General features: G+C 49.4%; 2 protein-coding genes across 2 annotated transcripts; both read right to left on the reverse strand.

The window, feature by feature from the left end:
• Positions 1-5,423: 5,423 nt before the first annotated feature.
• LOC143841973 (ubiquitin-like) lies at positions 5,424-5,720 on the reverse strand. The gene is given in 2 exon segments (XM_077346523.1): positions 5,424-5,476; positions 5,479-5,720. Coding segments are annotated over 2 exon segments (231 nt in total). The 5' UTR covers positions 5,657-5,720.
• A 507-nt stretch (positions 5,721-6,227) lies between these two features.
• On the reverse strand, positions 6,228-26,154 carry AICDA (activation induced cytidine deaminase). The gene is made up of 5 exons (XM_077346464.1): positions 26,081-26,154; positions 15,667-15,814; positions 11,743-12,013; positions 11,511-11,626; positions 6,228-7,085 (listed from the first exon to the last, which is right to left on the reverse strand). The coding sequence occupies exons 1-5, from the start codon at positions 26,086-26,088 to the stop codon at positions 7,032-7,034; spliced, it is 597 nt and encodes a 198-aa protein (XP_077202579.1). The 5' UTR covers positions 26,089-26,154; the 3' UTR covers positions 6,228-7,031.
• Between the last annotated feature and the right edge of the window lie 1,074 nt (positions 26,155-27,228).

Below are 27,228 nucleotides of genomic sequence, written 5' to 3' on the forward strand. Positions count from 1 at the left end.
GAATTGTAGTCCACGGACATCAGGACGGCCACGGGTTGACTACCCCTGCCCTAGGGCATTGCCTCTTGTTTAGGAATGTGGTATTGGCACCCGGTTCATAAACAGTAGACTCTTTCCATCCTGACTCCACTAATCCGGGGTGGACCGGGCGGGTGGGGAAATTTCTGCTCTCTCCAGATTATGCTAAAATTGCTCCGGCCAGTGCAGTTAATGCCCATTCCGGAGGGTCCCGTTTCCCTTTCTTCCCAAGCCTCCCAGGGGGCGAGGCCGAGGGGCCGCCCCCTCTCCCCAACCCCCCTGGGCAGGGCACTCCCTCCCTGTCTAGCCAGTCCACGTTCCTCCTGCGGAGCCCGGGAGGTGCCCGGCAGGGGCCGGAGGGAGTGGCTGGCAGGGCGCGAAGAGGCGGAGGCTCCCTAGGCATTCCCGCTCCCCCCTCCCTCCCTGCCTCCCTCCCTGATGCAGAAGCGCCAGCAGAGGCTGAAGCCGGCCGTTCCAGGTGCTCGACGGGCAGCGGAACCCACGCGTGCAGTGCCACTACTGCGCCACCAGGGGGCACGGTGCCTCCGCCGAGACCGTCCTGGCAGGATGCTGGGGGGAGGGGGCGCCCTGCAGGGCTCTCCTGGGCACCAGCGCGGGGTGGGGTGGGGGCTGGGGGGGCTGGGGGGGCACCGGTTGGCAACCCCCCCCCCACTGCTTCTGCCTCCGACGCTGGCTGCACTCAGGCGCCCACATGCAAAGGCAGGGGAAGGGGGGGGCGTATGGCGGCGAATCCTGAATAGAGAACAGAATGTGCATCCAGGGGCACCTTTAGCATCAGCAAAGTCTTAGTCAAGGCACTCGAGCAGAGCCCTTCATAAAACCCGGCTCCGGAAACGGGCCTGCGTCCTGCTGCCCCCTGGCGGGCGGGAGGCCTCGGAGGGGGCTCTGAGGCCTGATACTCTGTTGATGCCCTCCCTTGCTCAGGTCCTGTCCTCGCCTGGCTTTACCCCCAGACCTCCAGGAATTTACCACCCCAGAGTTGGCAGCCTTCCAACACGTTCCTTGCCCCAGGCCCTCCGTCCCTCCCTCCCGGGCTGCCTTTTATCTCCCTGCCATGAGAGGGCTGGAGGGGGGGGGGCTCTTTTACAAAATAGAAATGTTCCGTCCCTCCAAAGTAGGGGTAGTCAAACTGCGGCCCATCAGATGTCTATGGACTACAGTTCCCATGAGCCCCTGCCAGCAAACGCTGGGAATTGTACATGGACATCTGGAGGGCCGCAGTTTGACTACCCCTGCTCCAGAGCAAGAACTGCATCCATCCCTGCAGGCTTGTCTACATCCCCGGTTTGCTTGTTGGCAGGCTTGCTTTCTCCATCAACCTTTTTCCTGGCTTCCACAAAGGGTTGAGTCCAAAGATGGCAAGGATGTGGGCAGGACCTTCCAAAATAGGCCCTTTCCCAGCCGCGTGGATTGCAAAGGTCCTTTGGCAACAGTTTCCCCAAAAAACTGGAAAGATTTCAACCCAGCAGCAGCCAACCCAGAGAGTGATTTCTCAGGAACCGTGTCCTCGGGATGCCCAGATGAAACAAAACAAAAGCCTTGCCATTTAGGATAACAAACTGGCAGGAAGCATCCATATGGAAGCAGCTATGGGGAATCCCAAAGGCAGAATGAATCAATAAACTAGATCACTCTGTAGAGTACGTATTATCAGAGCTGGCTTGCCGGGAAAGTGGTCTAAAATTTTTATTATTGCTATTGCCATTATTATTAAAAGACATGGTAATTATTATTATTATTATTACTATTATTATTAATTGCCATGTCTTTTCCAGCCATCCTATTTTACTTCTATTCTTTTTCAATACATTCTCTATGTGCTTTAATGATCGCATCCAATACTCAAGCTTTGTTTTCATATAGCTGTAATCCCAGTCCTGTTACATAGAATCATAGAATCATAGAGTTGGAAGGGGCCATACAGGCCATCTAGTCCCACCCCCTGCTCAACGCAGGATCAGCCCTAAGCATCCTAAAGCATCCAAGAAAAGTGTATCCAACCTTTGCCTGAAGACTGCCAGTGAGGGGGAGCTCACCACCTCCTTAGGCAGCCTATTCTACTACTCTGGCAGTGAAAAACTTTTTCCTGATATCTAGCCTATATCGTTGTACTTGTAGTTTAAACCCATGACTGCCTGTCCTTTCCTCTGCAGCCAAGGGGAACAGCATCCTGCCCTCCTCCAAGTGACAACCTTTCAAATACTTAAAGAGGGCTATCATGTCCCCTCTCAACCCCCTTTTCTCCAGGCTGAACATTCCCAAGTCCCTCAACCTATCTTCATAGGGCTTGGTCCCTTGGCCCCAGATCATCCTCGTCGCTCTCCTCTGTACCCTTTCAATTTTATCTACATCCTTCTTGAAGTGAGGACTCCAGAACTGCACACAGTACTCCAGGTGTGGTCTGACCAGTGCCGTATACAATGGGACTATGACATCTTGTGATTTTGATGTGATGCCCCTGTTGATACAGCCCAAAATGGCATTCGCCTTTTTACCCCTGCATATCCAGTAGGCATCCCCCATCCAGTAGGCATGCTTTTCATTTTTCTGACCCAGATGCAGAACTTTACACTTATCTTTATTAAATTGCATCTTGTTCTCATTTGCCCATTTTTCCATTGTGTTCAGATCTCGTTGAACTCTGTCTCTATCTTCCGGAGTATTAGCCAGTCCTCCCAATTTGGTGTCATCTGCAAACTTGATGAGTCGTCCCTCCACCCCCCTCATCTAGATCATTAATAAATAAGTTAAAAAGTACCGGGCCGAGCACCGAGCCCTGAGGTACCCCGCTACTCACCTCTCTCCAGTCTGATGAAACACCATTGACAAGAACGCTTTGAGTGCGGTTCTCTAACCAATTCCCTATCCATCTAACTATCTGAAAATCCAGATTGCAGTCCTTCAATTTATCCATCAGATATTAGAGATATTGCTTATGAGAGGTCTCCTCCTTTAGTAAAAGGCAAAAGATTTATGCGCTCTGAAGAGAACCCAGAGTATTACAGGTCTGCTCCTAGTGGAGGAAGGAGACAGTAGGAGAGCGAAGAGCCTTTGCTCAGGTGAGCGGATCCCAAATGGAAATCGAAATAACAATAAATCTTTCCTGATTTTAATCTCCTGCAAAATTTAATTTGCAATCCAGTATGATCTCCTCTTCTTGTCCCTGGGTTTGGGTCTGAAACAAGGAAAGGTTCAGGGGTCTTACAGCACCTTAATAAATTATGGCAGGGTAGGAGCTTTCCTGAGTCACAGCTCCCTTCAGTTTGGGAACTACTCAGCTGAGGATCGGGTTCCAATGTAATTCATTCATTCATTCATTCATTCATTCATTCATTCATTCATTCATTCATTCGTATTTATATACCACCCTCCCCGAAAGTTCAGGGCTGTTTACATAAAAATGAAACTATGCATAGAACCATACATATAATAACTATAGAATAACTATAGAATAACTATAACATTCATATTATTAACTGATATAACCGGTCATAGTATAACATAAACAATAGTAAATCAAAGAGGTCCAGGGATCTTAGTGGGTTTCTGGAGGGAAGGGATGGGGGGGGGGGCAGGGGCCCTGCAGATGATGTTTGGTTGTGCCTGGCCTCAGCCAAATGCCTGGTGGAAGAGCTCCCTTTTGCAGGCCTTATAGAACTGCTTTGGCTCCGGCAGGGCCCTGATCTCTTCTGGGAGCTCGTTCCACCAGGTGGGGGCCAGGACAGGGAATGCTCTGGCCCTGGTCGAGGCCAGGCGAACCTCTTTAGGGCCAGGGACCATTAGCCGGCTGGTGGGGGTGGAGCGTAAAGCTCTTTGGGGGACATAGAAAAAGACATGGTTTAATTAAATGATGTGAAGCAAGTGGATCATATGAACCCAGCCCGGTACTCCTTCAGGATGTAATCTTGTTTTAATAACTTCCAGGAGCCTCAGACACGGATTCATGGGAGCTCCAACTGGCATATTCCTTGCCAATGCGGCCAGGTTGCCTCACTGACTGGATCCCCTTGCAAAAGCCGCTCAGAAACAAATTTATAGTTCAGGAAACTCGTGAAGCAGTAGAATCCCCACCCCCACCCCCACCCCAATATGCTAGAGACACCAAGCTCAGAGGCCATCTCCAGCTCAAGATTGCTGAGGATTGGATCTACAGGGTCCATGTTACAGTCCCCCAAAGAATGTGTCCTGCGGAAAGTGCTTTCTGGGGAAAGTACAGGTGTGGGTTCATGAGTGTATAGAATAAACCCTGTGCAATCCAGAATAAGGGTGTGTGCTTTGGCTCGGTCCAGTGACCTTGGCGATCACTGAAGCCCATGGCAGCCAGCGCCACAATGCGGGGAGGAGGGGCAGTGGCAGCAGCACCCCTCTTCTCCGCACCACAGTGCTGGCCTCCTATGCACCCCTTCGGGCTTCGGTGATCGCTGAGGCGGCCGTACCAAGCTGAAGCACACAACCCTAACAGGAACACCAAACTTGCAGGGAATCTCCAGCTGGCTTTACAGGAGGGTCTGAGTTATGCCCCCACAAAGAAGGTTACCCCAGATTATGATAGGTGATCATTTTGATAGAAGGGTTCAGGAGTCTAGAGAATGGACCCTGTGAATGGAGTCTACAGCCCTAAAAGCTATGTGCAGAGGGGACTTAGAGGGGCCAAATTATGCCTCCCCCAAAGAAGATGCCCACAAGAAAGTGCTTTTGGAGGCTATGGAACAGACCCCCGAAAGCTACACACACCAAATGCACAGGAAACCTTATCCTGCCACCCGCTCCTCTATAATATCTTCTGTTGCATTGAAGTTTGGTAAACACTTTGAGTGGAGACAGTCTGACTAGAAATGTATCCATTCACAAACCACCATTAACTGTTCAAAGGTCCGTGGAAAATTTGAACTGGTTGACCTGCCATGAAATCGCCAAAATTCACAAGTTCACAAAATTCACAGGCCCCAGGTCCTTGGGGTACTCCACTTGTCACTCTTTTCCAAGAAGATACTGATCCATTAACAAGCACCCCCTGGGTATGATTTGTCAACCAGTTATTGATCCACCTGACAGAATTAGGACCCATACCGCATTTTACCAACTTATGAACAAGAATATCATGTGGAACCTCATCAAAAGCTTTACTTTTTACATAAAGAGATGTAATATTGACTGACCACTAGAGGGAGAAAAACATGTGCAGCACCCAGAAAAGCTGACCTCAATGCTAGGAGAGGGGAGAAGAAGTGGGTGGAAGACCGGCTCTGTGTCACCCCCCACCTCCCAAATCTGGCAATTTATTTTAAGGAGCAGTTAGTTGATTTTTGGGGGGTGGGGGATGCAACAGTTTTATTGAAACAAAGTGCAGTGAATTCACTTAAGAGGATGGTAGTAAAAGCAACTTAATTAACCCCCCCCCCCCTCCGGCGCAGCACAAGATGCAGGGTGGACTTCTTTTGTAGTCAGAGAGGCTGTGGCCATCCTCCAGCCTCTTGCCAGCAAAGATCAGCCTCTGCTGGTCAGGGGGGATGCCCTCTTTGTTCTGGATCTTGGCCTTCACATTCTCAGTGGTGTCACTGGGCTCCACCTCCGGGGTAATGGTCTTGCCGGTCAGGGTCTTCACAAAAATCTGCATCTTCTCAGCTGATCCTGACCCAAAAAGACTACACGAAGCCCAAGCAACAACAGACAGCCTGTTCTCGGGGCAGTTAGTTGACTTGATGAAACTGTAAATGTTTTAGTCTTTAAACTTGTGTGTTATTTTAATGTTGTTACCTGCCCTGAGCATTGTCAAAGCCTGGGGTACAAATAAAAATTATTATTGCTTACATTGTTATATTTCAATGCTTGTAAAATGACTGTCAAAAACATCAGGAGTAAGACAAATGTGTGGAAAAGACACAGTGTGGAATGTGTGGAAAAGACCCCTGGGTCCAGTGTACTTGGACAGCTTCTATGTTGCATAGCACAACGTGAGGCCATCCACATTGGGGCGTCAGAGTAAAACTTCTCTGTCAGAAAGTCTCTCTCTTCAGAAGCATAGATCTCCAACCAAACCACAGGCAGAACTGAAGTGGCCCACAAGGGCCCGCATAAATGAAGGACAAGCAGATTTCCTTCCCTCCCTCCCTCCCTCCCTTGGGAGGATGAGGACTCAGGACTCAAAGGGAGACCACACAATCCTACAATCTAAGTACAAAGCACAGGGAAGCACAGGGGAGAGGGAGCCCTGTGAAGCTTTGGTGTGAGAACCGAAAATCATAAAACACAGACGACAGAATTCAGCCTTGAGGTGCAAAGCAGAAACAGGCCTGGCAATATCGGACAGCTCTAATAGTCAGTCACAATCAATATGACAGAATTCCAGGGATTCTGACATGGGGGGGGGGGGGGCTCATGCAGTGAGGAGGGGTCTGAAAAACACACAAAGCAAACTAAGGCAGCTGGACTGCAATTACTACAAGGATGCCATTCCTGAACCGTTGTACATTTTGCAAAGTGGGGTGGGAAACCCTACCTCATCACTTTGGGCAGACCATTCCACAGCAAAGGGCCACCACAGAGAGTCTTTGCAGGGTGGCACCTTCAGAAAGCAAAGGGAGCTGTCGCAAAAGAGTTGGTCCTTCAGTCGTGTGGGTCTGCCTTGAAAGACTGTGGGTGACTTCTAGAACCTTGAATTGCACCTGGTACCTGCTCAGTAATGGAGTGTCTACCCTGTTCCCCTAGAATTCTCAATTCCAGATGCAATGATGGTTCTTCTTGCAGAGGATAGCAGTCAGTAGGCCCAAAATGATGTTGCCTGCTTCTCATACTTACTCTAACACTGGCTGCTCTTGACCAGGAACCGAGAGGGGACCCCAAATGGTATGCCAATGAAGGTAACCTCAGAGGGTCTGTCTCACATTTTCTGTAAAGACTGATTGTCCCAGGATACAGGGCAGTAGAGAAGGAAGGACAAAGGGCCATGGTGCCAGGGCTATTGTTCCCAAGATGTCACTCCCAACAGCACTTTAAAGTCCGAGAATTTGGAAAGCTTCTTGCAAGTCATCAACTTCGTAAAGTGGCTGTGAAGAAACAAAAGAATGGTCAGATTTGCCAGGGATATTTTGGGAGCAAAAAACAAAATAGCTCACATGAGAAAAGAATGAAAAGACAGAGAACAGTAGAACATGAGGAGGGCATGAGAAGAAGAAAATCTACATGCACTCTGTGGCTCACCTGGTCAGGAATTTGGGGCTGGGTTGTCACCAATATGTGGATGACACCCAGGTCTATCTCCTGGTGGACAGCTGCCTGGACTCCCCCCCCCCCCCGATACATTCACCAGATGTTTGGAAGCCATAGTTGGATGGTTGAGCAGAGTCATCTGAAACTCAGCCCCTCCAAGATAGAAGTCCTGTGGCCAGGTAGGAGGGGGCCACCCCAGCCTGGCTGGGACGCAGTGTACCATCTTGCCTTCTGCCAGGAATTTGGGGCTGATCCTGGATGTCTCTTTATCAGTGGAGGCATAGGTCACGAGAGTAGCCCATCTGGTGTTTTTCCACCTTTGCTAGGTGAAGCTACTGGCATCCTATCTGTCCCCAGAGCACCTGGCCACAGTGACCCACACAACAGTCACCTCCAGCACTCGCTCTATGTAGGCCTTCCTTTGTCCTTGACTCAGAAATTGCAGCTGGTGCAGAATGCAGCTGCCAGTGTCCCCACTAGAACACCTTGCAGGGCCCAAATCCTGCCTGTGCTGAGGCAGCTGTATTGGTTGCCAGTTGCACCCTGCATCAAGTGCAAAGTCCTGGTGCTAACCTGTAAAGCTACCTGTGGTCTGGGCCCCACCTACCTGAGGGACCACCTATCACCTTATTATGTCCCACAGCAATACACCTTATGCCCTTCACAGGGCTTTACACTCTGCACGTGCAAATCTGTTGGTGATTCCCAGCCCATGAGAAGCATGCCTATCCTCAACCAGGGCCAGGCCCTTTTCAGTCCTGGGCCGCACCTGGTGGAAGAGCCGAGGGAGCTTTCGCAGTTCTGCAGAGCTTGCAAGATGGAGCTCTTCCACCAGGCATTTGGTTGAGACCAGGACAGATCGGGGGCAACTAAGATCAAGTGCCCCTGCTCAGCCTTGCCCTATTAACACCCCCCCCCCCCGTGGCACCAGGTGGGAGGCTGTTGAGCGGGAAGGGATAGGTGAGGTTTTAGGGTTTGCCATCTGGGAGGCTTGGAATTTTCCTATTGTTTTATTGCATGATTTATTTGTTTGTTTGTTTTTATTATATAAATATATATGAGGCTCAGGCCTGGTGGAAGAGCTCCCTTTTGCAGGCCCTATGGAACTGTTTAAGCTCCATTAGAGCTCTGATGTCCCCTGGGAGCTCATTCCACCTGGTGGGGGCCAGGATGGAGAACACTCTGGCCCTGGTTGAGGCCAAGCGAGCTTCCCTGGGGCCAGGGATCACTAGGCAGTTGGTAGTAGCAGAGCCTAAGGCTCTCTGAGGGGTGTAGGCAGAGAGGCGATCCCTTAGGTACACTGGCCCCTGACTGCGGATGGCCTTAAAGAGCCTTAAGCCTGATCCAGAATTCGCCTGGAAGCCTGTATAGTTGTTGCAGGGTGGGCCGAATGTGGGACCTCCATGGTGTTGCTGTGAGGACCCTGGCTAGTTCTGGACCACTTGCAGTTTCCGGATCATGATTAAGGGCAGGCCTGCATACAGTGAGTTACAGAAGTCTAGTCTAGAAGTGACTGTCGCATGGATCACTGTGGCTAGGTGTTCTGGGACCAAGTAAGGAGCTAGTAGTTTGGCTTGGTGAAGGTTCTATGTGGGTGACCTGAGCCTCCATAGATAGGGAGGCATCCAAAACCACACCCAGGTTCCTGGTGGAGTGAGCCACTGATAGTTGCACTCCATCCAGATTGGGTAAGCATGCTTCCTCACTTGGGCCATTCCTGCCCAGCCACAAGACACCCGTCTTTGAAGGGTTCAGCTTTGGACAACTCTGCTTGAGCCATCTTGTCACTGCTTCCAGGCATCTGGCTGGGGGATAGTCAGGGAAGCCATCCATCAGAAGGAAGAGCTGGGTGTCATCTGCATATTGATGACAGCCCAGCCCGAACCTCTGCACCAATTGAGCAAGAAGGTGCATAAAGGTGTTGAATAGGATTGAACTGCTTTATTTTTTGAAACCAGCTGCGAGCCACCTTGCTGGAAGCAGCGGGTAAGAAATCTGAAAGATGATAGATAAACAGACAAAAAAGGGAAGAAGAACTGCAGAAGGAGTAACGGGGGGGGCTGTTTCTGCACTAGGGTTTTGGTTTGGATTTGCATTTAAATAGGGCTGAGTTTTTCATCCATTTCTGCACTGAAAATTGCCATTTTGGGCACAGACCTTACTGGCCCCACAGCAAGAGAATCCATAGGAATCCAGTTTTCACTTTTTGAAGCGGGGGCCAACGGGGTCTAAGTCAGGGCTGGCCAATGCAGGAACGTAGACATTAGGCTTTTCCAGTCTGTGTCTAACATTGTTTTCCACCATCCTGTAGCATCACTTCCATCACCCACTCCCCCAGCTTCCCCTGCCCTTTTTTAAAAAATGGATAGTTGCATTACAACGCTATTCCAATGTAACAAAATCGTTCCCCCCGCCCCCTGCCACGTTTGGTTGGCACCTTCCCTCTCTTGTTTCCTTACGTTTCAACGTTAGCCTTGGTGTTTGTGAGTTCAGTGACAGTCTGGGTGCTTCAAACAGCATGTATTGATCACACTTTATGCCTTTAAAAATTTTCATCCACAGTTTCAAGGAAATTGGGGGAGGGGTCATCTGTGGACAACCTCAATTAGGGTTGTGTGCGGCAGTGTCCGAATCAGCTGTTCCAGGCCAACGCAGCCAGTGCCATGCCATGGGGGGGGAAAGCACGAGTGCTGGTGCATAACGCAGCACTGTGTGTGTGCACCACATTACACACCAGTGCCTGTGCCTCCCCTCCCCCCCGTAATGCGGCGCTGGCTGTGTCACCCTGGAACAGCCAATTCAGACACGGCCGCACACAACCCTACCTTCAAATGTGGGGTTTCTTGGGATGAACACCCCAACATCCATGGCGGAGCACAAGTTAGAGTTCCTGAAAATGAAGGCATGGTTCATCCTCCCACTCCACCCATATCTGTGTCTATGAAGCAGCCAATGAAATGAGCCATTCCCTAAAGAAGAAGGAGGCAGAATACTTTTCTGTTGCCCTACTCATCTATCCTTCTCCTGGGTCATTCCACGGGAATTGGTTTGCCAATCGGTGAATGTGTTTACGTAGAATGTCTGTTTAGCCTGGAGAGGAGACGACTGAGAGGGGATCTGATAATCATCTTCAAGTATTTAAAAGGTGCCATATAGAGGATGGAGCAGAGTTGTTCTATCTTGCCCCGGAGGGACGGACCAGAACCAATGGGATGAAATTAATTCAAAAGAAATTCCATCTAAACATCCAGAAGAAGTTCCTGACAGTCAGAGTGGTTTCTCAGTGGAACAGGCTTCCTCAGGAGGTGGTGGGTTCTCCATCTTTGGATATTTTTAAACAGAGGCTGGATAGCCATCTGACGGAGAGGCTGATTCTGTGAAGGCTTAAGGGCATGGCAGGTGACAGTGGCTGAGCGATAGGGATGTGAGTGTCCTACATAGTGCAGGGGGTTGGACTAGATGACCCATGAGGTCCCTTCCAACTCTATGATTCTATGATTCTATGATTCTAGAACATAGTTTAAAGGTGCTGTTGACATAAGAACTTAATAACTTGCATAATTTTTTTAATGGATTTTCATGCTGAGTGTGTTTGTGTGTGTGTGGGGAAATGCTATGAAACAACCACCAACCTTTTTGTATTCCCACCAACTTGTTTGTGTTATTATGCTTTTGTGTTGCAATGCAATTGTGGTGATTTCTGTTTTTTTAAAGACCAGAATGATTGCACACCTGGAAGCGGGGGGGGGGGGGAGGGGAGCATTCAATGGTGACAAAATGGCACTGGCAGATTATTGGGTGTTTTCATCACATGACAAAGATGGACAAGTCTTTAAAAAGGCTGCTGAGAAGTTTCCACTTCCTGACCCTCAACTTCAGTGCGGAAACAAAGAGGGGCTCAATTCAGGTACAAAAAGAGGGGCAAGGGCAAGGGGCAAAATCTCCCAATGCTGAACTCAGAAACAATCTGGGGAGGGGTCCCGAACTTTAAAAAACATTGCAACATGATGGCTGGGTGAGTCCTTCGTGTAGCAACTAGGGATGTGGCTTCGGCAATTGCTGAGGTGGCCGAACTGAGCTGAAGCAACATCCCTAGCGGGAACGTTCAGCAAATGGGGAAGTTATAAGATGGGAGCTGCTGGCGGCCTTCAGCAACGAGGGAAGAGAAGCAGTTAGAAGAACAGCCCGGAGAGAGAGAGGGGATGGAGAAAGGAAAGAAGACAAATATCCAGCCTAGGAGTTGGTGGGAGATATTTCCTCACCAGAAGGATGCGACGGAGCTTTCTGGAAAGGCGCACAGAATTTTCGTGAAGCCCTTCCCATGCCTTGAAGGTTCTCTGACGGTTTTCCACAAAGGTGTTCCAGCAGTAGAAGTAATCTGATGAGAAAGCCGTAGTCATAGTCATTTGGCAGGGGGAGGAAAAGTACCCCAAATACTATACATGCCCCACATCTGTTTCCATCTTTCAAGTCTGCCCCCCCCCCATGCCTCACCTTTGAAAGTCATGATGGCAATTTGTGCTCCTGCCCGGTGTAGACGGCGCAGGCCTTCCGGCTCTGCATTGCGATCCTCGCAGAAGTAGAGGCGGGCGGCAAAGATGCGCAGGGTCAGATTCGGATAGGCACGCAAGAAGTCGGCCACGTGGCGGGCACAGTCATAGCAGGGGCTCCACGAGGTGAACCAGGTGATCCGGTAGCAGCGCCGTGGATCCAACTCCCAAGCAGAGATATACCGTAGAAACAGCACTTCGACATGGCAACCTGACTGAAGAAAGGAGGGCGGGGCAGGGGTAGCGCAGCGGACACGGAACGGTTGGATTGTGAGGATGTGGGACAAGAAGCGCGGCCTGAGAGGTGACAAGATGGTTTTTGATTAAGCCAGATAAGCCAGATGACTAATAGGCACGGCACAGATGACTAACAGGCACGGCACTCAGCAGGATCAAAGAATGTCCCGAATTGTGGGCTTTTCCACATGCCTGCTTTCATCGTTTGTAAATTCGTGTTTCTATTGGCCTCCCTCTGTTCTGAACATGTTTTTCTCCCTCTGAGTCAATATTACAATGCTTCATAGAATCATAGACTCATAGAATACTAGAGTTGGAAGAGACCTCATGGTGGTTATCAGATCCCCTCTCAGTCGTCACCTCTCTAGGCTAAACAGACCAAGCTCCCCCAGCCGAACCAGAGCAGAGTAAAGCGGTACCATCACCTCCCATTATCTGGACACAGTACTCCGTTTGATACAGCCCAAAATCCTATTTGCCTTTTTAGCCACTCTGCTGACTCCTAGATCCTTTTCGCACATGCTACTGCCAAGACAAGTCTCCACCATCCTATATTGGTGTAGATGGTTTTTCCTACCTAAATGCAGAACTTTACACTTGTCCCTATTGAACATTTTATTCAGTTTAGCCCACTTCTTGACCCTCTCAAGATAATCCTGTATTCTGATTCTGTCTTTGGTTGGGTTTGCTACCCCTCCCAGTTTAGTATCGTCTGCAAATTTATTAAGTATCCCTTCTAATCCCTCATCCAAATCATGTTAACTGTAGCTCCTAGGGTTGTGCGATGCGGCCGCCAATGCAGCCTTTCCCAGCCGAATCACGTGGGTTTTTTATGCTGGACATGAAGCATTTTGAATCAACCCATAGAGGGGCGAAATATGACAATGGGAGGCAAGGGACAGGAATGTAGAAGTAAAGAAAATGGGAATATGGAGAAGCCCGTTAACATTTCTGGCTGCCCCGGGACTCTTGCCTTCCTGCTTCCTGCAGATTAGAGGTTTGCCAACTCCAGGTTGAGGAATCCTTGAAGACTGAGAGGAGGGGGGACCCTGGAAGGTTTGGGGAGAGAAAGGACCTCTGGCCAGGACGCCGCCGTAGAGCCCACTCTTCCAAAGCAGGGAACTGCTCTTTGTCATTTGGAGATCCGTTATAATTTGGAGAGATTTCCCATCCCCACTGGGAGATTGGTAGTCATTGGTTAGAGAGAAAGCTCATGGAACCCTGGCACGGTTAAGGGAGGGCAGCTGGGGGACAGGAACCTTCTAGCCCAGTGGTCCTCAACCTTCCTAATGCCGCGACCCTTTAAGACAGTTCCTCATGTTGATGCAAGCGTTCTTTCACAGAGATTAAACCGAAACTGACCAATGGCGTGAAGCTCCATTGTTCAGGATTGTATTTAAATTGTATATAAATTGGTGGGTGCCTTCAGGGGGAGCAGCAACAGTGGTGGTCCCCCCCCCCCCACAGCCAAGCTGCTCACCCTGACCCCAGGTTGAGAACCACTGTTCTATCGGGAGCTCCCTGGTTGTTCTTGGTTTTAGGGTTGTGTGATGCGGCTGCTGAAGCGGCCATACGCACCCGTCACAGCCAGCGCCATGCTGCGGGGGGGGGGGGAGACACAGGCACCAGCACTCCGGTCGATGCACGCACTCAGGCCTCCCCCCCCCCCCCCCACAGTGCAATGCTGGCTGCAACGGGCGGGAACGGCCGCATCACACAACCATAGTTCTGATCCTTAGACAGGAGTGTTGAGAGGAGACCTGGGTAACTGGTAGACTATGGGGGGGCACTGGGGGGGGCTCTGGGTGGTGAAGGAAAGGGCTGCTAAGTTGCAGTCAACCTATGGCAACCTCAAGAGAGAGGGGCTGTTTGCCATGGCCTCCCTCTGCCCAGAGACATTCTTGGTGGCCTCCAATCCAAGTCCCAATGGGAGAGGACCATACTTAGCTTACGAGGTCTCACAAGGTCACGAGGGGCAAAGCCTGTTTCACCCAGGAAAACAGCAGGCACTAGGACCCATGCCTGCCTGGTGCCCTCCCTGGGTGCTGGCCCTCCCCCACCTGCTCCTTGAGATCCAGCAAGGTGAAAGAGGAGCAGACTCCCATCTCAACCATTGCCCCACACCTCCACCACGGGCAGGAAGCTGGGTTGCCAACCTCCAGGCGAGGGCCTGGAGATCTTCAGAGGTAATAACTGATTTTCAGGCATCAGTTACTCTGGAGAAAACAGCTGGATGGAAGAAAGACAGAAAGACAGACAGAAAGAAAGAAAGAAAGAAAGAAAGAAAGAAAGAAAGAAAGAAAGAAAGAAAGAAAGAAAGAAAGAAAGAAAGAAAGAAAGAAAGAAAGAAAGAAAGAGGAGGAGGAGGAAGGAAAGCAAGCAAGGAGGCAAGGCAGGCAGGCAGGCAGGAAGGGGTAGACAGAGGAGGGGAGGGGTGAAGGAAGGACTGAAGGAAGGAGATTGGAAGTGGAATGAGGAAGGAAGGAAGGAAGGAAGGAAGAAGGAAGGAAGGAAGGAAGGAAGGAAGGAAGGAAGGAAGGAAGGAAGGAAGGAAGGAAGGAAGGAAGGAAGGAAGGAAGGAAGGAAGGAAGGGGAAAAAGTCCCTGTGGGTCTAGAGAACAGCCGTTCCTTCATCTTCTCTCTCCCCCCCCCCCTGGCATCTGAGAGCAGAAAGGCCACATTTGGTCCCATGGGGCTGGCAAAGGGGTCTGTACCCCTTCTCCCACCTCAGGATCTTAGGTGGGCATAGAGGCTGGGTTCAGTGTCCTGGGGCTGGACAGCAGGGTGAGCCTCTTCCTCCCTCCCAGGCCCAGTTTAACTTTGGGAAGTGGGCCAGCAGAGGGGTCTGGTTCTTCTTCCAGGAGGAGGAGGCCAGGCCAGGTCAGACCCACCATTGGCCCTCCATGAGAGAGGGCCAGTCAGGTAGTGTGTGAGTTGTCTTCAGGGAACTTGAAATGTATTATGGTTAAAGAAAAGATAAATATGTTAGCCTGGTCATCCAGGTCAGGGTGAGTTATCCTTGGTGGATGGTAAATTCACGTGTTGAGATCAAAGGACTACCCACAAGGTTGATGGCTCAGTGCTGGTCCTCAGGTCAGTTTTGTCCCATAGGAATCAAAACTGAAACTCAGGCAGTCTTCTGAGAGAGGCCATTGTGTGGCCCAAACTGCTCTCAGAATTTGCTAAAAATGAGGCTGCACTGGCCCTGGAGAATAGTCCTCTTGTCATCCCTCCCTTGTGGTTTCCTCAGGTGACTGTAACGGGGTAGGAAGTGCTGATGCAGAAATGGCAGACTCATCACTGATAAAATAGGGCACCGTTCTCTAGTTAAGGCCTGGAGGTCCCCCAAAATTGCAAATGATATCCAAGGTACAGTCTATTCTCCGGGGGGGTGGGGGGGTGGCTGCTTTGAAAATTGCATTAATTATATGGCATTATTCTCTGCTGCTCACCAGATTCCCTCACCAGTCCTGACCTCCCAAGGCTTCCTCCCTCAAATTTCCCAACCCGGAATTGAAAGAACTGAAGGGTAAGCTTTGTGGGAGAGGCTGGCTACGGGGAGCTGAGGGGTGGGCAGAGGGGCACGGTCAACTGAGATCTTGGGCTGGATGACCTCACTCATGGTTTGTACCTTGTTGCGTAGATAGCCAAAGTCCAGGGAGCAAGAGGTCGCACTATCTCGACGCTTCACCACGTAGCAGAGGTAGGTTTCATGACGACCTTTGGCCCAGCGCAAGTTCTTGAAATTGTACAGGAATTTCTTTTGTTTCATCAGGAGGCTTTAGAGAATGTGGACACAAAAAGAATTAATGGCACATTGTGAGGGATGACGTTGGAGCGTCTGTTGTGAGGAGCCTCCAGGTGGTAGAGTTGCCAAACTCCAGGTGGCGGCCAGAAGATCCCCCAGAGTCACAGAGAGCATCAGTCCCCATGAGGAAGTGGCCACTTGGAAATGGCTGCTTTTGAGGCCCCTTCTGCACAAAGCAGGCCGCCCTTCAGGGATGTTGGTCACAAACTATCCAGGGCTTTCCTAAGGTGGCTCAGACCAGGGGTCCTGCATAACACCCAGGAAGCGGCCTTCTACCAAACCGGTCCTGTCTCCTCAGGCAGGGTCCTCCTCCAGGGCCTCAGGCAGAGGTTTCCCACTTGGCCTCTTTTAAACCGGAGCTATCAGGGACTGGAGCTGGACGGCTCGGCAGGCCAAGCAGATGCTCTGCCCAGCAGGCCATGCTGTTCAGCCAGGGTGTTTACTTGTTAAGAAAGGCTCTCAACAAAAAGCTGGCAGAGGCAGCCGTGTCCTCAGGAGCCTATTGAGGTGAGGTGGGCGGGTGGGGACCTGGATTTCCACCCAACAGGAGAAATGTCTCTGGCCTGCCTGGCATCACCCTCCTTGCTTCAACTCTGCTCTGCTCTGGTTTGCCTTCACTGGGAGTCCTGTGTTCAGTTTTGGGCACCCCAGTTGAAGAGGGATGTTGACAAACTGGAACGTGTCCAGAGGAGGGCAACAAAGATGGTGAGGGGTTTGGAGACCAAGACACATGAAGAAAGGTTGGGGGAGCTTGGTCTGTTTAGCCTAGAGAGGAGACGACTGAGAGGGGATCTGATAACCACCTTCAAGTATTTGAAAGGGTGCCATATGGAGGATGGAGCAGAGTTGTTCTCTCTTGCCCCAGAGGGACAGATCAGAACCAATGGGATGAAATTAATTCAAAAGAAATTCCCTCTAAACATCTGGAAGAAGTTCCTGACAGAGTGGTTTCTCAGTGGAACAGGCTTCCTCGGGAGGTGGTGGGTTCTCCATCTTTGGAGATTTTTAAACAGAGGCTGGATAGCCATCTGACGGAGAGGCTGATTCTTGTAAGGTTCAAGGGGGTGGCAGGGGACAGTGGATGAGCGAGAGGGTTGTGAGTGTCCTGCATAGTGCAGGGGGTTGGACTAGATGACCCAGGAGGTCCCTTCCAACTCTATGATTTTATGATTCTAAATAGACCACATGTCTGCATCTGTTTTCTTTACATTTTAGTTTTCCAGTAGCTCCCATCGATGACCCCCTCCCACCTCTTCATGGTTGTTCTAATGGAGTCTGATTCCGCAGAGGCAACCATCCTTCCCACGCTCTCTTGGTAGCCTTTCCTGTGATGGCTTGGACCAAATGGTCCTGACCATTCCTTTGCAGTCAGGGATGAATGCTTGGTCCTTTGTGGACAAAAGTCTGCCTGCTGCAAGAAAGGATTTTGGTGCATTTGATGGGGGGAAGGGGAGGTGACCCACATGAATCCCAGGTGACTTAGCAACTTGTCCTTAGCAATGCTCATCTCTTGTAAGTTGCCCATGGATCTAAGAACCAGCTTTGGACCTTTTTCTAAGAAATGTCTCAGCTCGCTTTGTGTCCTGTGGAAGAGCATTCCAGGACTCTGACCCCCTCTCCTCTTATCAAAACCCTGAGTTCTAGGCAGGAAACAGATGTACCAAAGGCACACTATGTATGCTCAGAGGCACTCTTGGAAGGTAAGATATTTTCCTCCGCTTCTTTAACAGAAGCAAGGTCACAAATTTGGTAATGTTGCACTGGAGCAGTTGAAATAGAGGACACGGACTCGGGAGGCAAGGCCACTGGGACAACTCCCCCCCCCCCCTGCCCTAACCCCACTGGGGGGAAATGGCTTCAGGAGGAGAAATCTGGATGAGGTGGCTTAAGAAGTTTGGGACCGGCCGCCCAGTCAGGGTTCCTGGGTCCCTTGGCCACTGTTAGAGCGGCCGTGCTTCCACTTCCGGGTTGGGGGCTCTTGGAGATTTGAGGATGGAGCCTGGGGGGGGGGGAGAGATGCCTCAGTGGGGCACCATGCCAGCCAGCCGTCTCCTCTGTAGTCCGGAGATGAGCTATAACTCCGGGGGATTCACCCGGAGGCTGACAGGCCTATCCCCCATGCTGAGGGTTCCCTCCCTTCAAAAAGAAAAAAGGTCACAGGACCCCACAAAGAGAAGAGCTGGCACAAATCATTTTGTACCTGCCCCAAAGGGACGAGAATCAGAGAATAAGAAGCCGGGCAGTCAGAAAAAGCCAGAAACAGCCGTGCCCGGCTTCAGGCCTCCTCCTCTCTGTGGGGAGAGGGAGGGCAGCAGGAGAGAGCTCGGACGGGAGCCAGGGCTGTGCCCAGCGAGGTGAAACACTCCCCACCACCCCACAGGCCATGCAAAGCAGGAGGGAAAGAGTTTCGCATGCCCCTGGGCGGTTCCTGCCCCACATCAGTGCCTCCTGAGGAGATGCTGAGTGCACCCCATATCTCACCTACAGCCTCTCCTGGCCAAGTTAAGAGCTGCTGGTGGAACATTTTCAGCAGTTATTAAAAGGGTCCTCACCACTTTTGAGCCTGCAGGTAACTTTGGGATTCTGATGCAGGCGATGGGTGCTTAGGGATGGCGGCTCTGGGCTGGGAAACACCTGGAGGTTTGGGGGGTAGAGTCTGGGCGGGGCAGGCTGGGAGGGGAGGGGCCTTATCCTGCTTGGTGTAGTGGTTAAGAGTGGAGAACCAGGCTTTATTCCCCAGTCCTTCACATGCAGCCCTTGAGCTTGTCACAGTTCTCTTAGGGCTGTTCTCACAGAGTTCTGTCACTCAGCCCCACCTACCTCACAGGATGTCTTAAAAGGGAAGGCGGCTGTAGATCAGGGGAATGCCGTGGACATAGTTTACCTTGATTTCAGTAAGGCTTTTGATAAGGTTCCACATGATATTCTTTTTGACAAGTTGGTACAATGTGGTATGGATCCTATTCCTGTTAGGTGGATCAAGAACTGGTTGTCAGATCACACTCAAAGGGTGCTGGTTAATGGTGCATCATCATTTTGGAGAGGAGTGATGAGTGAAGTGGCCCAGCGATCTGTCCTGGGACCTGTGTTGTTCTACTTCCTAATGGACGGACAGACAGACTCCCCCCCCCCCCGAATACATTTGCCAGTTGTTTGGAAGCAGTGGCTGGATGGCTCAGGCAGAGTCGCCTGAAACTCAACCCCTCCATGACGGAGGTCCTGTGGCTGGGTAGAAGAGGGCAGGACCAGGAAGCACACCTCCCATGCCTGGATGGAGAGCAATTAACACCTGCACCAATGGCCAGGAATTTGGGCCAGGAATTTGCTTCCCTCTCCATGGATGCTGAGGTCACGAAAGTAGCCTGGACGGCGTTTTTCCATCTTGGCCGAGCTAGGCTACTAGCATCCACCTGTCCTCAGATCACTTACCCACAGTGATCCATGCAACGGTCACCTCCAGATTAGACTACTGCAATTCGCTCTATGCGGGCCTTTGTCTTTGACCCGGACGTTACAATTGGTACAGAATGCGGCTGCCAGGGTCCTCACTAGGACACCTTGAAGGGCCCATATTCAGCCGGTGCTTCAACACCTGCACTGGTTGCCAATTTGTTTCTGGATCAAGTTCAAGGTTTGAGTTTTAACCTTCAAGGCTATTCACAGCCTAAATCCTGCCTACCTATGGGACCGCTTGGTTGCTTATGCCCCCTGCAGGGCTCTTCACTCTGCAGGTGCAAACCTACTGGTGGTTCTGGGCCCTCAAGATGTTCGCTTGGCCTCGACCCGGGCCAGGGCTTTTTCGGTCCTGGCCCCAACCTAGTGGAATGAGTTTCCGGAAGAACTAAGGGCCCTGCCAGAGTTACCAGCTTTCTGCAGGGCCAGCAAGACGGAGCTCTTCCACCAGGCATGTGGTTGAGGCCAGGGCGGGCGGTCCTGATATTCGATCTGGGCTCCCTGGGTCCATCTGAATTATCTGACTGCCTCACTCCCATATTGCAGTAATATATTACCGTGATACTAGAAGATCAGAGACTTGGTGTCCCTCCACTAACATTGGGGGGGGGGGGTTAGTGGGTTAGGGTTGCCTAACAAAGTTGATATTGTTAATTGATTGGTTTAAATGGGTTTTAACTACGGGTTTTATTGTAACATATTTATCCTGCAAACCGCCGTGAGCCTAGGGGAATGGCAGAACAAAAGTTTAATAAATAAATAAACAAACAAACAAATAATAAACTATTTGTCATGGAAAAATATAAAAACTTTGCAACTGGTTCAATTATATCAGGGTTCTGGGATGTCAAAAGAAACTGAGTCTTTCGTTCATCTGAATGCAGTTCTCTTTTACACAGCAGTGAGTTAAGAAATTTGGCTTGGATCGAAGAATAAAATGGACAATGGAAGAAAACGTGTGTAATTGATTCTATGCAGCATTGTCCACAGGGGCACGACCTAGATGAATACGGGATCTGTTGAAATCTCCCATATAGAACAGCAGAAGGTAGAGCATTAGTTCTAGCTAACATGAATGCTCTACACTGTTGTGGGATGATTAGATGGTAGAAGTACGCAGCTAGGGGCTGAGAGCTTGGTGAGATCCCCAAGCTCAATGGCGAACAAACATTTCTAGCTTGACTGCTAAGTTCCTGCAGTTCTATGTCTAACAGTCTGCGTTTAATTAAATTAAATGCAGTCTTTTCAGATACCAGATACAAGGAGTCTAAAGATATCCCTATAGATTTAATTTTCCCCTCAATGTGTCCTAACCAAGTAGATGACTCATGTTCAGATAGCATGAGGGAAATTAGACTATTGGGGTCAGATCTAAAATGAATGTGAAGCCAGAACTTGATTGTTAACAACCATGCTCTGGTTTCCAATAGTCTTTGGCTGGTTTCTAGACATAAGACTGCGTAAGAGACACAGTTCGGGGTCCCAAGGATTTTACGAAGGAAGACAGATTGGAGACTTTCGACTGCTTGGCTAAAAGTGTTGATCCAAACAGGGATGCCATAGAGAAGTTGGGCACTTAGTTTCCCATTGAATACTTTGAGGGCTGCTGGCACGTACTGGTTACCACTGGTGTAGAAGAAACGTGTAATTGCCAGGGCACTAGTTTTTGCAGGTGTGATTGCATATTTCCTCTGTGTAAATAATAAACATATTTATAAATAATTTGGATGAGGGATTAGAGGGGATTCTTATTAAATTTGCAGATGATACTAAACTGTTAAGGGTAGCAAACACAACCAAAGACAGAATCAGAATACAGAATGATTTTGATGGGCTAGAAAACTGGGCTAAAATGAATAAAATAAATTTCAAAAGTGATAAATGTAAAGTTCTGCATTTAGGTAGGAAAAATCAAATGCATCATTATAGGATGGGGAAGATCTGTCTTGGCAGTAGTACGTGTGAAAAGGATATGGGGGTCTTGACAGACAAGACACTGAACAAGAGTCAGCAGTGTGACTCAGTGGCTAAAAAGGCAAACAGGATTTTAGGTTGTATTAAAAGAAGTATCGTGTCCAGATCATGGAAGGTGATGTTACCACTTTACTCCGTTCTGGTTAGTCCTCACTTGGAGTCCTGTGTTCAGTTTTGGGCACCACAGTTGAAGAGGGATCTAGAGAAACTGGAGCATGTCCAGGGGAGGGCAACAAAGATGGTGAGGGTGTTTTGGAGACCAAGTCACATGAGGAAAAACATTTTCACAGTCAGAGTAGTTCAGCAGTGGAATAGGCTGCCTAAGGAGGTGGTGAGCTCCCCCTCACTGGCAGTCTTCAAGCGAAGGTTGGATACTTTTCTTGGATGCTTTAGGATGCTTAGGGCTGATCCTGTGTTGAGCAGGGGGTTGGACTAGATGGCCTGTATGGCCCCTTCCAACTCTATGATTTTATGATTCTATGAGGAAAGGTTGGGGGAACTTGTTCTGTTTAGCCTGGAGAGAAGATGACTAAGAAGTGATCTGATCACCATCTTCAAATACTTGAAAAGCTGTCACACAGAGGATGGAGGAGAGATGTTTACTGTTGCCCTAGAGGGTCAGACCAGAAGCAATGGGTTGAAATTAATTCTAAAGAATTTTTGGCTATATATCCGGAAGAAGTTCCTGACAGTTAGAGCAGTTCCTCAGTGGAACAGGCTGAATTTAGGCAGATGGTGAGTGGGTGGGCAGGAAGGGATGGGCCGGTGTTTGTCTCTTGTAGCCTTCCTTGCCTACCCAGGGAATTGTGGATTTCCACTTTGGGATGATTGGTGGATTTCCTCCAGGTCATGGTGGATTTTTGGTGGGGAGGATCACTTGGGCATGAAACTGGGGTCACTGTGGGTGGGCAGGTAGTTGTGCAGGGGGTGACTAGATGACCCTGGAGGTCCCTTCAAACTGTATGATTCTGTGATTCTATGATTCTGAGCCGCTCTGAGACTCCTTCGGGTAGAGAAAAGCAGCATGTAAGAACCAGCTCTTCTTCTTCTCTCACCAGGGTCTGTTGCCATACAGGTCACCCTCCAGAGCAGCCAGTTTCTCCAGGAGAACTGATCTTGGTTGCCTGGAAAACAATTGTTATTGCAGGAGATCTCCAGGTGCCACCTGAAGGTTGGCAAGTTTGTTGCTGCAGCCACAAAACGGCAGCCGTAGGTGGCAACACCAAACACAGCCACCCAGACACCCACACAGCCACACACACCTGAAAAAGAAGCCCCAAAAAAGGAGACAAGAGGAGTCGTTTTTTAAAAAATGCCCCAGGAAAAGGAGTGTGGGAGAGAATGAAACTGAGACTGCGGTGGCAGTTGACCCCAAAGCAACGCTATCTTTGTCTGAACAACCAACTAGATCTACAGTGGCGGGGACAGCAGCCTTTGAGCGGGACCTGGGCACCCCCTGGAATTACACCTTCTCTCCTGACTACAAAGAATACAGCTGCCCTGGAGAAAGTGGATGTTTTGGAGGGGGGAGTCTGACCTTGCACTGCACAGAGGTCCTTGTTCTTCACAGGCTCTAGCCCAAAACTCCAGGAGTTTCCCAAACTGGATCTGGCAACCCTACCCCCACCCCCCACCAGTAGCTAGGGCTGATTTGGTAGCCTCCCAATGGCTAAACTGAAGCCCCACCCACTTTCAAAAAAACACTTGGTGGGGGCCAGCAAAGGAATCTGTGCGCTTAGTTTATGACGTTTACCAACCTCCTGGTGGACCCTTAATTACAAATTATCACCAATCCATTAATGGCATAAACTATACAGAAGCCATGGCTTGTCAAGCGGTCAGTGTTTAACTTTTAGCCTCAAGAAGAACTGTTTTTTTGTACCCACCTTCTACTACCCAAAGGAGTCTCTAGCTGACTCACAATTGCCTGCCTCTCCTCTCCCCACAGACACTCTGTGAGGAAGGTGGGACTGAGAGAGCTCTGAGAAAACTGTGTCACTCAGGTCTAAGGTCACTAAAATGACTAAGGTCACTCAGCTGCCTGCATGTGGAGGGGGAGTGGGGAATCAAACCTGCTTCTCCAGATTAGAGTCCACCATTCTTAACCACAAGACCAAGCTGGCCCCAAGTTTTCAAAGCTTCCCATCCCTGTTTTTCTCTATTTTCATCTATTTACATTTCATATAAATTTCACCCCACCCCCTTTATTTTGTTTTCATGGAGCACTGGGGGGGGGGTGTAGCTCTGGGGATTCTTCTGTTTTCCTCCTCTCAGATCCCCCTTTCAAGTCAATACCAGCAGGGAAATAAAACTCACATAATTCCTTTTAAATTTTCCCCTGTAATTTTATTAATTTTTTGTTTTAGTGATCCAAGACTAGTGATAGTCACATATTGAAAGACCCATGCTGCTTGTCAATTTTTTAATTTAAAAAAGAGGGGGAAATGGAGCTTATATTCTGAAGGGGGGAGGATGGAAGAAGGTGCAGAGTGGGCGGAACAACCTTGATGCGTTACCAAGGGGTGGTAAAAGGTGGAGGAGAAATCTAAGGGAAGCTGTATGCTATTAAATGAGTTTGGGCTTGAAAATGAAACAAAGGGAAAAATGGCACAAGAGCACTCTCTGAAAACCCAGGGAAACAGTGACCAGAAGGGAGGAGAAGCAATGCAGAATGACAAAGAAAAGCCAACAGACTTTCACAGTGAAAGTGAAGGGAAACAGTTATGCCTAATATGACTCAAGATATATTGGGGGGGGGGGGAGATTGTACTCATACATATTTATCTATGGCCACCAGAAACTCATGAAGAACCTTTACAAATCACAAAGGCAAACGCAGTGTAGGACGTCCAGCAACTATCTGAAAATAGGAGGATCAGGCACTCAGAAGGGCCCAGGGTCCCTTCTTTAATTCCTTCTCACCCCCACCCAGCTCTGGGTTGGGAAATACCTGGAGATTTGGGGGGTGGAGTCTGAGGAATGTGGGGTTTGGGGAGGGGTAGAATTCAGTGGGATAACCTGCCTTAGAGCCAACCCTCCAGAGCAGAGGTGGGCTAACTGTGGCCCTCCAGATGTCCATGGATTCCAAGTCCCATGAGCCCATGCCAGCATTTGCTGGCAAGGGGTCATGGGACTTGTAGTCCCATGAGTTTGCTCCAGAGCATCCATTTCCTCCAATGGATCTGATCTCTGCAGTCCAGAGATCAGTTGGAATTCCAGGAGATCTCTGGGGCCCACCTGGACGGTTGCAACCTTAAATTCTGTTTACATTTGTGTCCAGGTGCACATGGGGTGACACAAGGCGGGGATGGCAGGCAGAGTGGGCGTGCAAAGAGGCTCTCGCCTGCACCCTCCCAAGGGCAGCAAGAGAAAGGAGGAAGTAACATACTGCTTTGCAAGCCATTTTCTCTGTTCCTAAAGAATTAGTAAAATGGAGAATGTACAAGCAAAGCTAGATGAATCTTTATCTTTAGTTTTGCTGGTTTTACTTTTTGCTAGCCCCATAGAATAATATATTGCACTGCAGCTAAAGATACGCTTTGTCAGAAGCAGTTTGTCAAAACTGCATATGTTTCAGGTTTTAACATCTGTATTTTATGAAATGATTGGCATATGGCTGACGACTGCTCTGGAATCTCCCCCAGCTTGCCACTGAAGAAGACCTTGCCTGAAAGAGGAGGGGTCATTTGAATGCAGAGAAGTGACTGCAATATTCCCCTTCCCCCATACACTTATTTATTGGCATTAGAGGTACGTGTTTCTCCTTGAGACTCCAGGCGGATCACGCAATGTGAGGGAGCGCAATTAATAGAAGGAGACATCTGATCAGTGAAGCCGTAATAGGAGAACATGCAGAATCCATTGACCATGGAGATGGGGGTGAAATTTAAGGGGTCTTCTTTGACTTATTATTTCGATGGCTTTTTGCATGGCTTTGTGACGGAGGACTGTGAATGCATGGTTCAGATTCACATTTTGCAATTAAATCAAGCCATCTGTAGAGACAGTCAGAGTGATATGCGGGTTGGAGTGGTAGACGGGGCGTTTTCTCACTCTCTTGCTCTCTCCCTCTCTCTGGAGGAACATGGAACCATAAAAACTACTTCTTGGGAAAACAGATGAGATAAAAGCATAATAGATTATTGGAAGTTATGCCCTTGTTAGTCCCAAATCTAAGATGCAAGCAAATCAGGGAATTCTGTTTCTCATGTTAAGTGTGAAGAACTCGGTACAAATTCAGGGCTGCTGCTGCTGTTGTCTGCCCCAGACAAACGTCCTGCTAGAGTTCCGATGTCAATGGCTGACTAATCTTGCTGTTGGACCAATGTTTGATCTCTGCAGACCTTCCACAAACCTCCGCTTTGGCCCTGCTCCTCCTGCCTCCCTTCCTCTTCTTCAGGGTCTCCTCTCCTGTGGATCTGAAGCCCTGTAGTGCAGGGACCTTCCCCTTTGGTTTGGAAATGGCGAGGAGTCAGAGTACTTTGCTAGCTTTTTCTCCAAGGACATGTCGGACAAACCGTGTGAACAAGACATCAGCCCCAAATCAAGACAAACTCTCACGGCAAATTGTGAAGACAAGAAAGAGGGTTTTAAAATGGATTAGCAAACAATGTTGCGTGAAATTATTCATCAGGAACAGTCAGACTGAGAGAGAGAGAGCTGACAGGGTGGGAGGAGTGGTGAATGAAAGCGATGGGAAGGAGACATCTGGAGAGGTGAGTCAGACGGGGAAAAGAGAGATGAGTGCGGGAGCCATTCTGACTGAGCAAGCCATGGATGTGGGCCGGCCCCACACAGGTGGCCCCTTTACCTGTCCATGAAGGGTCTGGGGTTCGAGTTGCGGTGAAACAAGATCTTGGGCAGTGTCTGCTGATTCCTCCTGACCTGAGATGCAGAAATGAGAAGTGCCAAGGAGTGGATGTCCCCACCCAGCACTCAACGCCCCCTTAGGAGTCTGTTTGGGGTGGAGTTTCACAACTCGCTGAAACCGTTGGCCCTTGTAGAAAGGATGCTTGACCTCCCTCTCTTCAGTTTATCTGTCCTGTCCTTTCTCAGAAATTCAACTTTTGATTAATAGCAATCAAGATATATTTATTTATTTTTAGACCTTTTTTTCTTTATGGAACTCAAGGCAACTTATAAAATAGATAAATTGCGCAAGATAAAATGCATTAAAAACATAAAACATGAACTTGAATATAAAAATTCAAGACTGCTAGTAAATATTTAAAAATGCAGTCCTCAATAAAACCATCTCCAGCGGCCTCCTAGAGACTGAAAGGGGGGGCAGGGGCACCTCCCTAGTTAGCTTGTTTCATAACCATGGGGCTGCCACCAAAAAGGCCAGGTCTTGTGTACCCACCCAGTGAGCTTCTGATGGGACAATCATAGAGTTCCCTATGTTTTTGATTCCCAGTGTTGTGTCTATAGACATGGGCTGATTCTGCACTTACTTTGTTTTTTCCGTTGTTGATCCTGCTGAATTCAGATCAATTTGAACTCATGGCTTCTCCCCCCCACACACAGAATTGAAACAGAAATAATTCTGCACTTGATTGGGGAAGCTCAGAGCGAGGAGGCTCTTTCTTTCTTTTCCTGAACAGGGTAGGGGAGAGGATTGGAGACAGCAGCCTCACAGAGAACGAGGAGGGGAAAATAAATCCAAGAGGCAAATCTCTTCAGAGAGAAGTGTGGGCTTCTGAAGTGCAATCACTTTAAAACAGGGCAAAAATAAGTCTTGGGAGAGAAGCCTTTCAACCGTGAACCAGGAAGTCTTTGAACTGGCGCCCTGGCCAATCAGGGAAAACTGCTTTCCTATGTTGGTGTTGGAGGAAGCAGGAAGTTAATTGGTAAAAAGCAGAAGTCTACACTTATACTGGTGGCTTTAAAAGACATTTTTTCAAATATTGCGACTTATATCTGCTCCTGGATATTGTGCGGGAAAGATCGGGTCACCAC

This window comes from Paroedura picta, chromosome 7, assembly GCF_049243985.1.
Source record: "Paroedura picta isolate Pp20150507F chromosome 7, Ppicta_v3.0, whole genome shotgun sequence".
Taxonomy (NCBI): domain Eukaryota; kingdom Metazoa; phylum Chordata; class Lepidosauria; order Squamata; family Gekkonidae; genus Paroedura; species Paroedura picta.

Bases quoted from the DNA above. Each gene is read 5' to 3' on its own strand.
- AICDA (XM_077346464.1), bottom strand. The intron at 12,014-15,666 runs GTACAAACCATG...TCCTTTCTTCAG, and splicing joins TTGGCTATCTACGCAACAAG to TCAGGTTGCCATGTCGAAGT. The intron at 11,627-11,742 runs GTGAGGCATGGG...CTTTCTCATCAG, and splicing joins TGCCATCATGACTTTCAAAG to ATTACTTCTACTGCTGGAAC.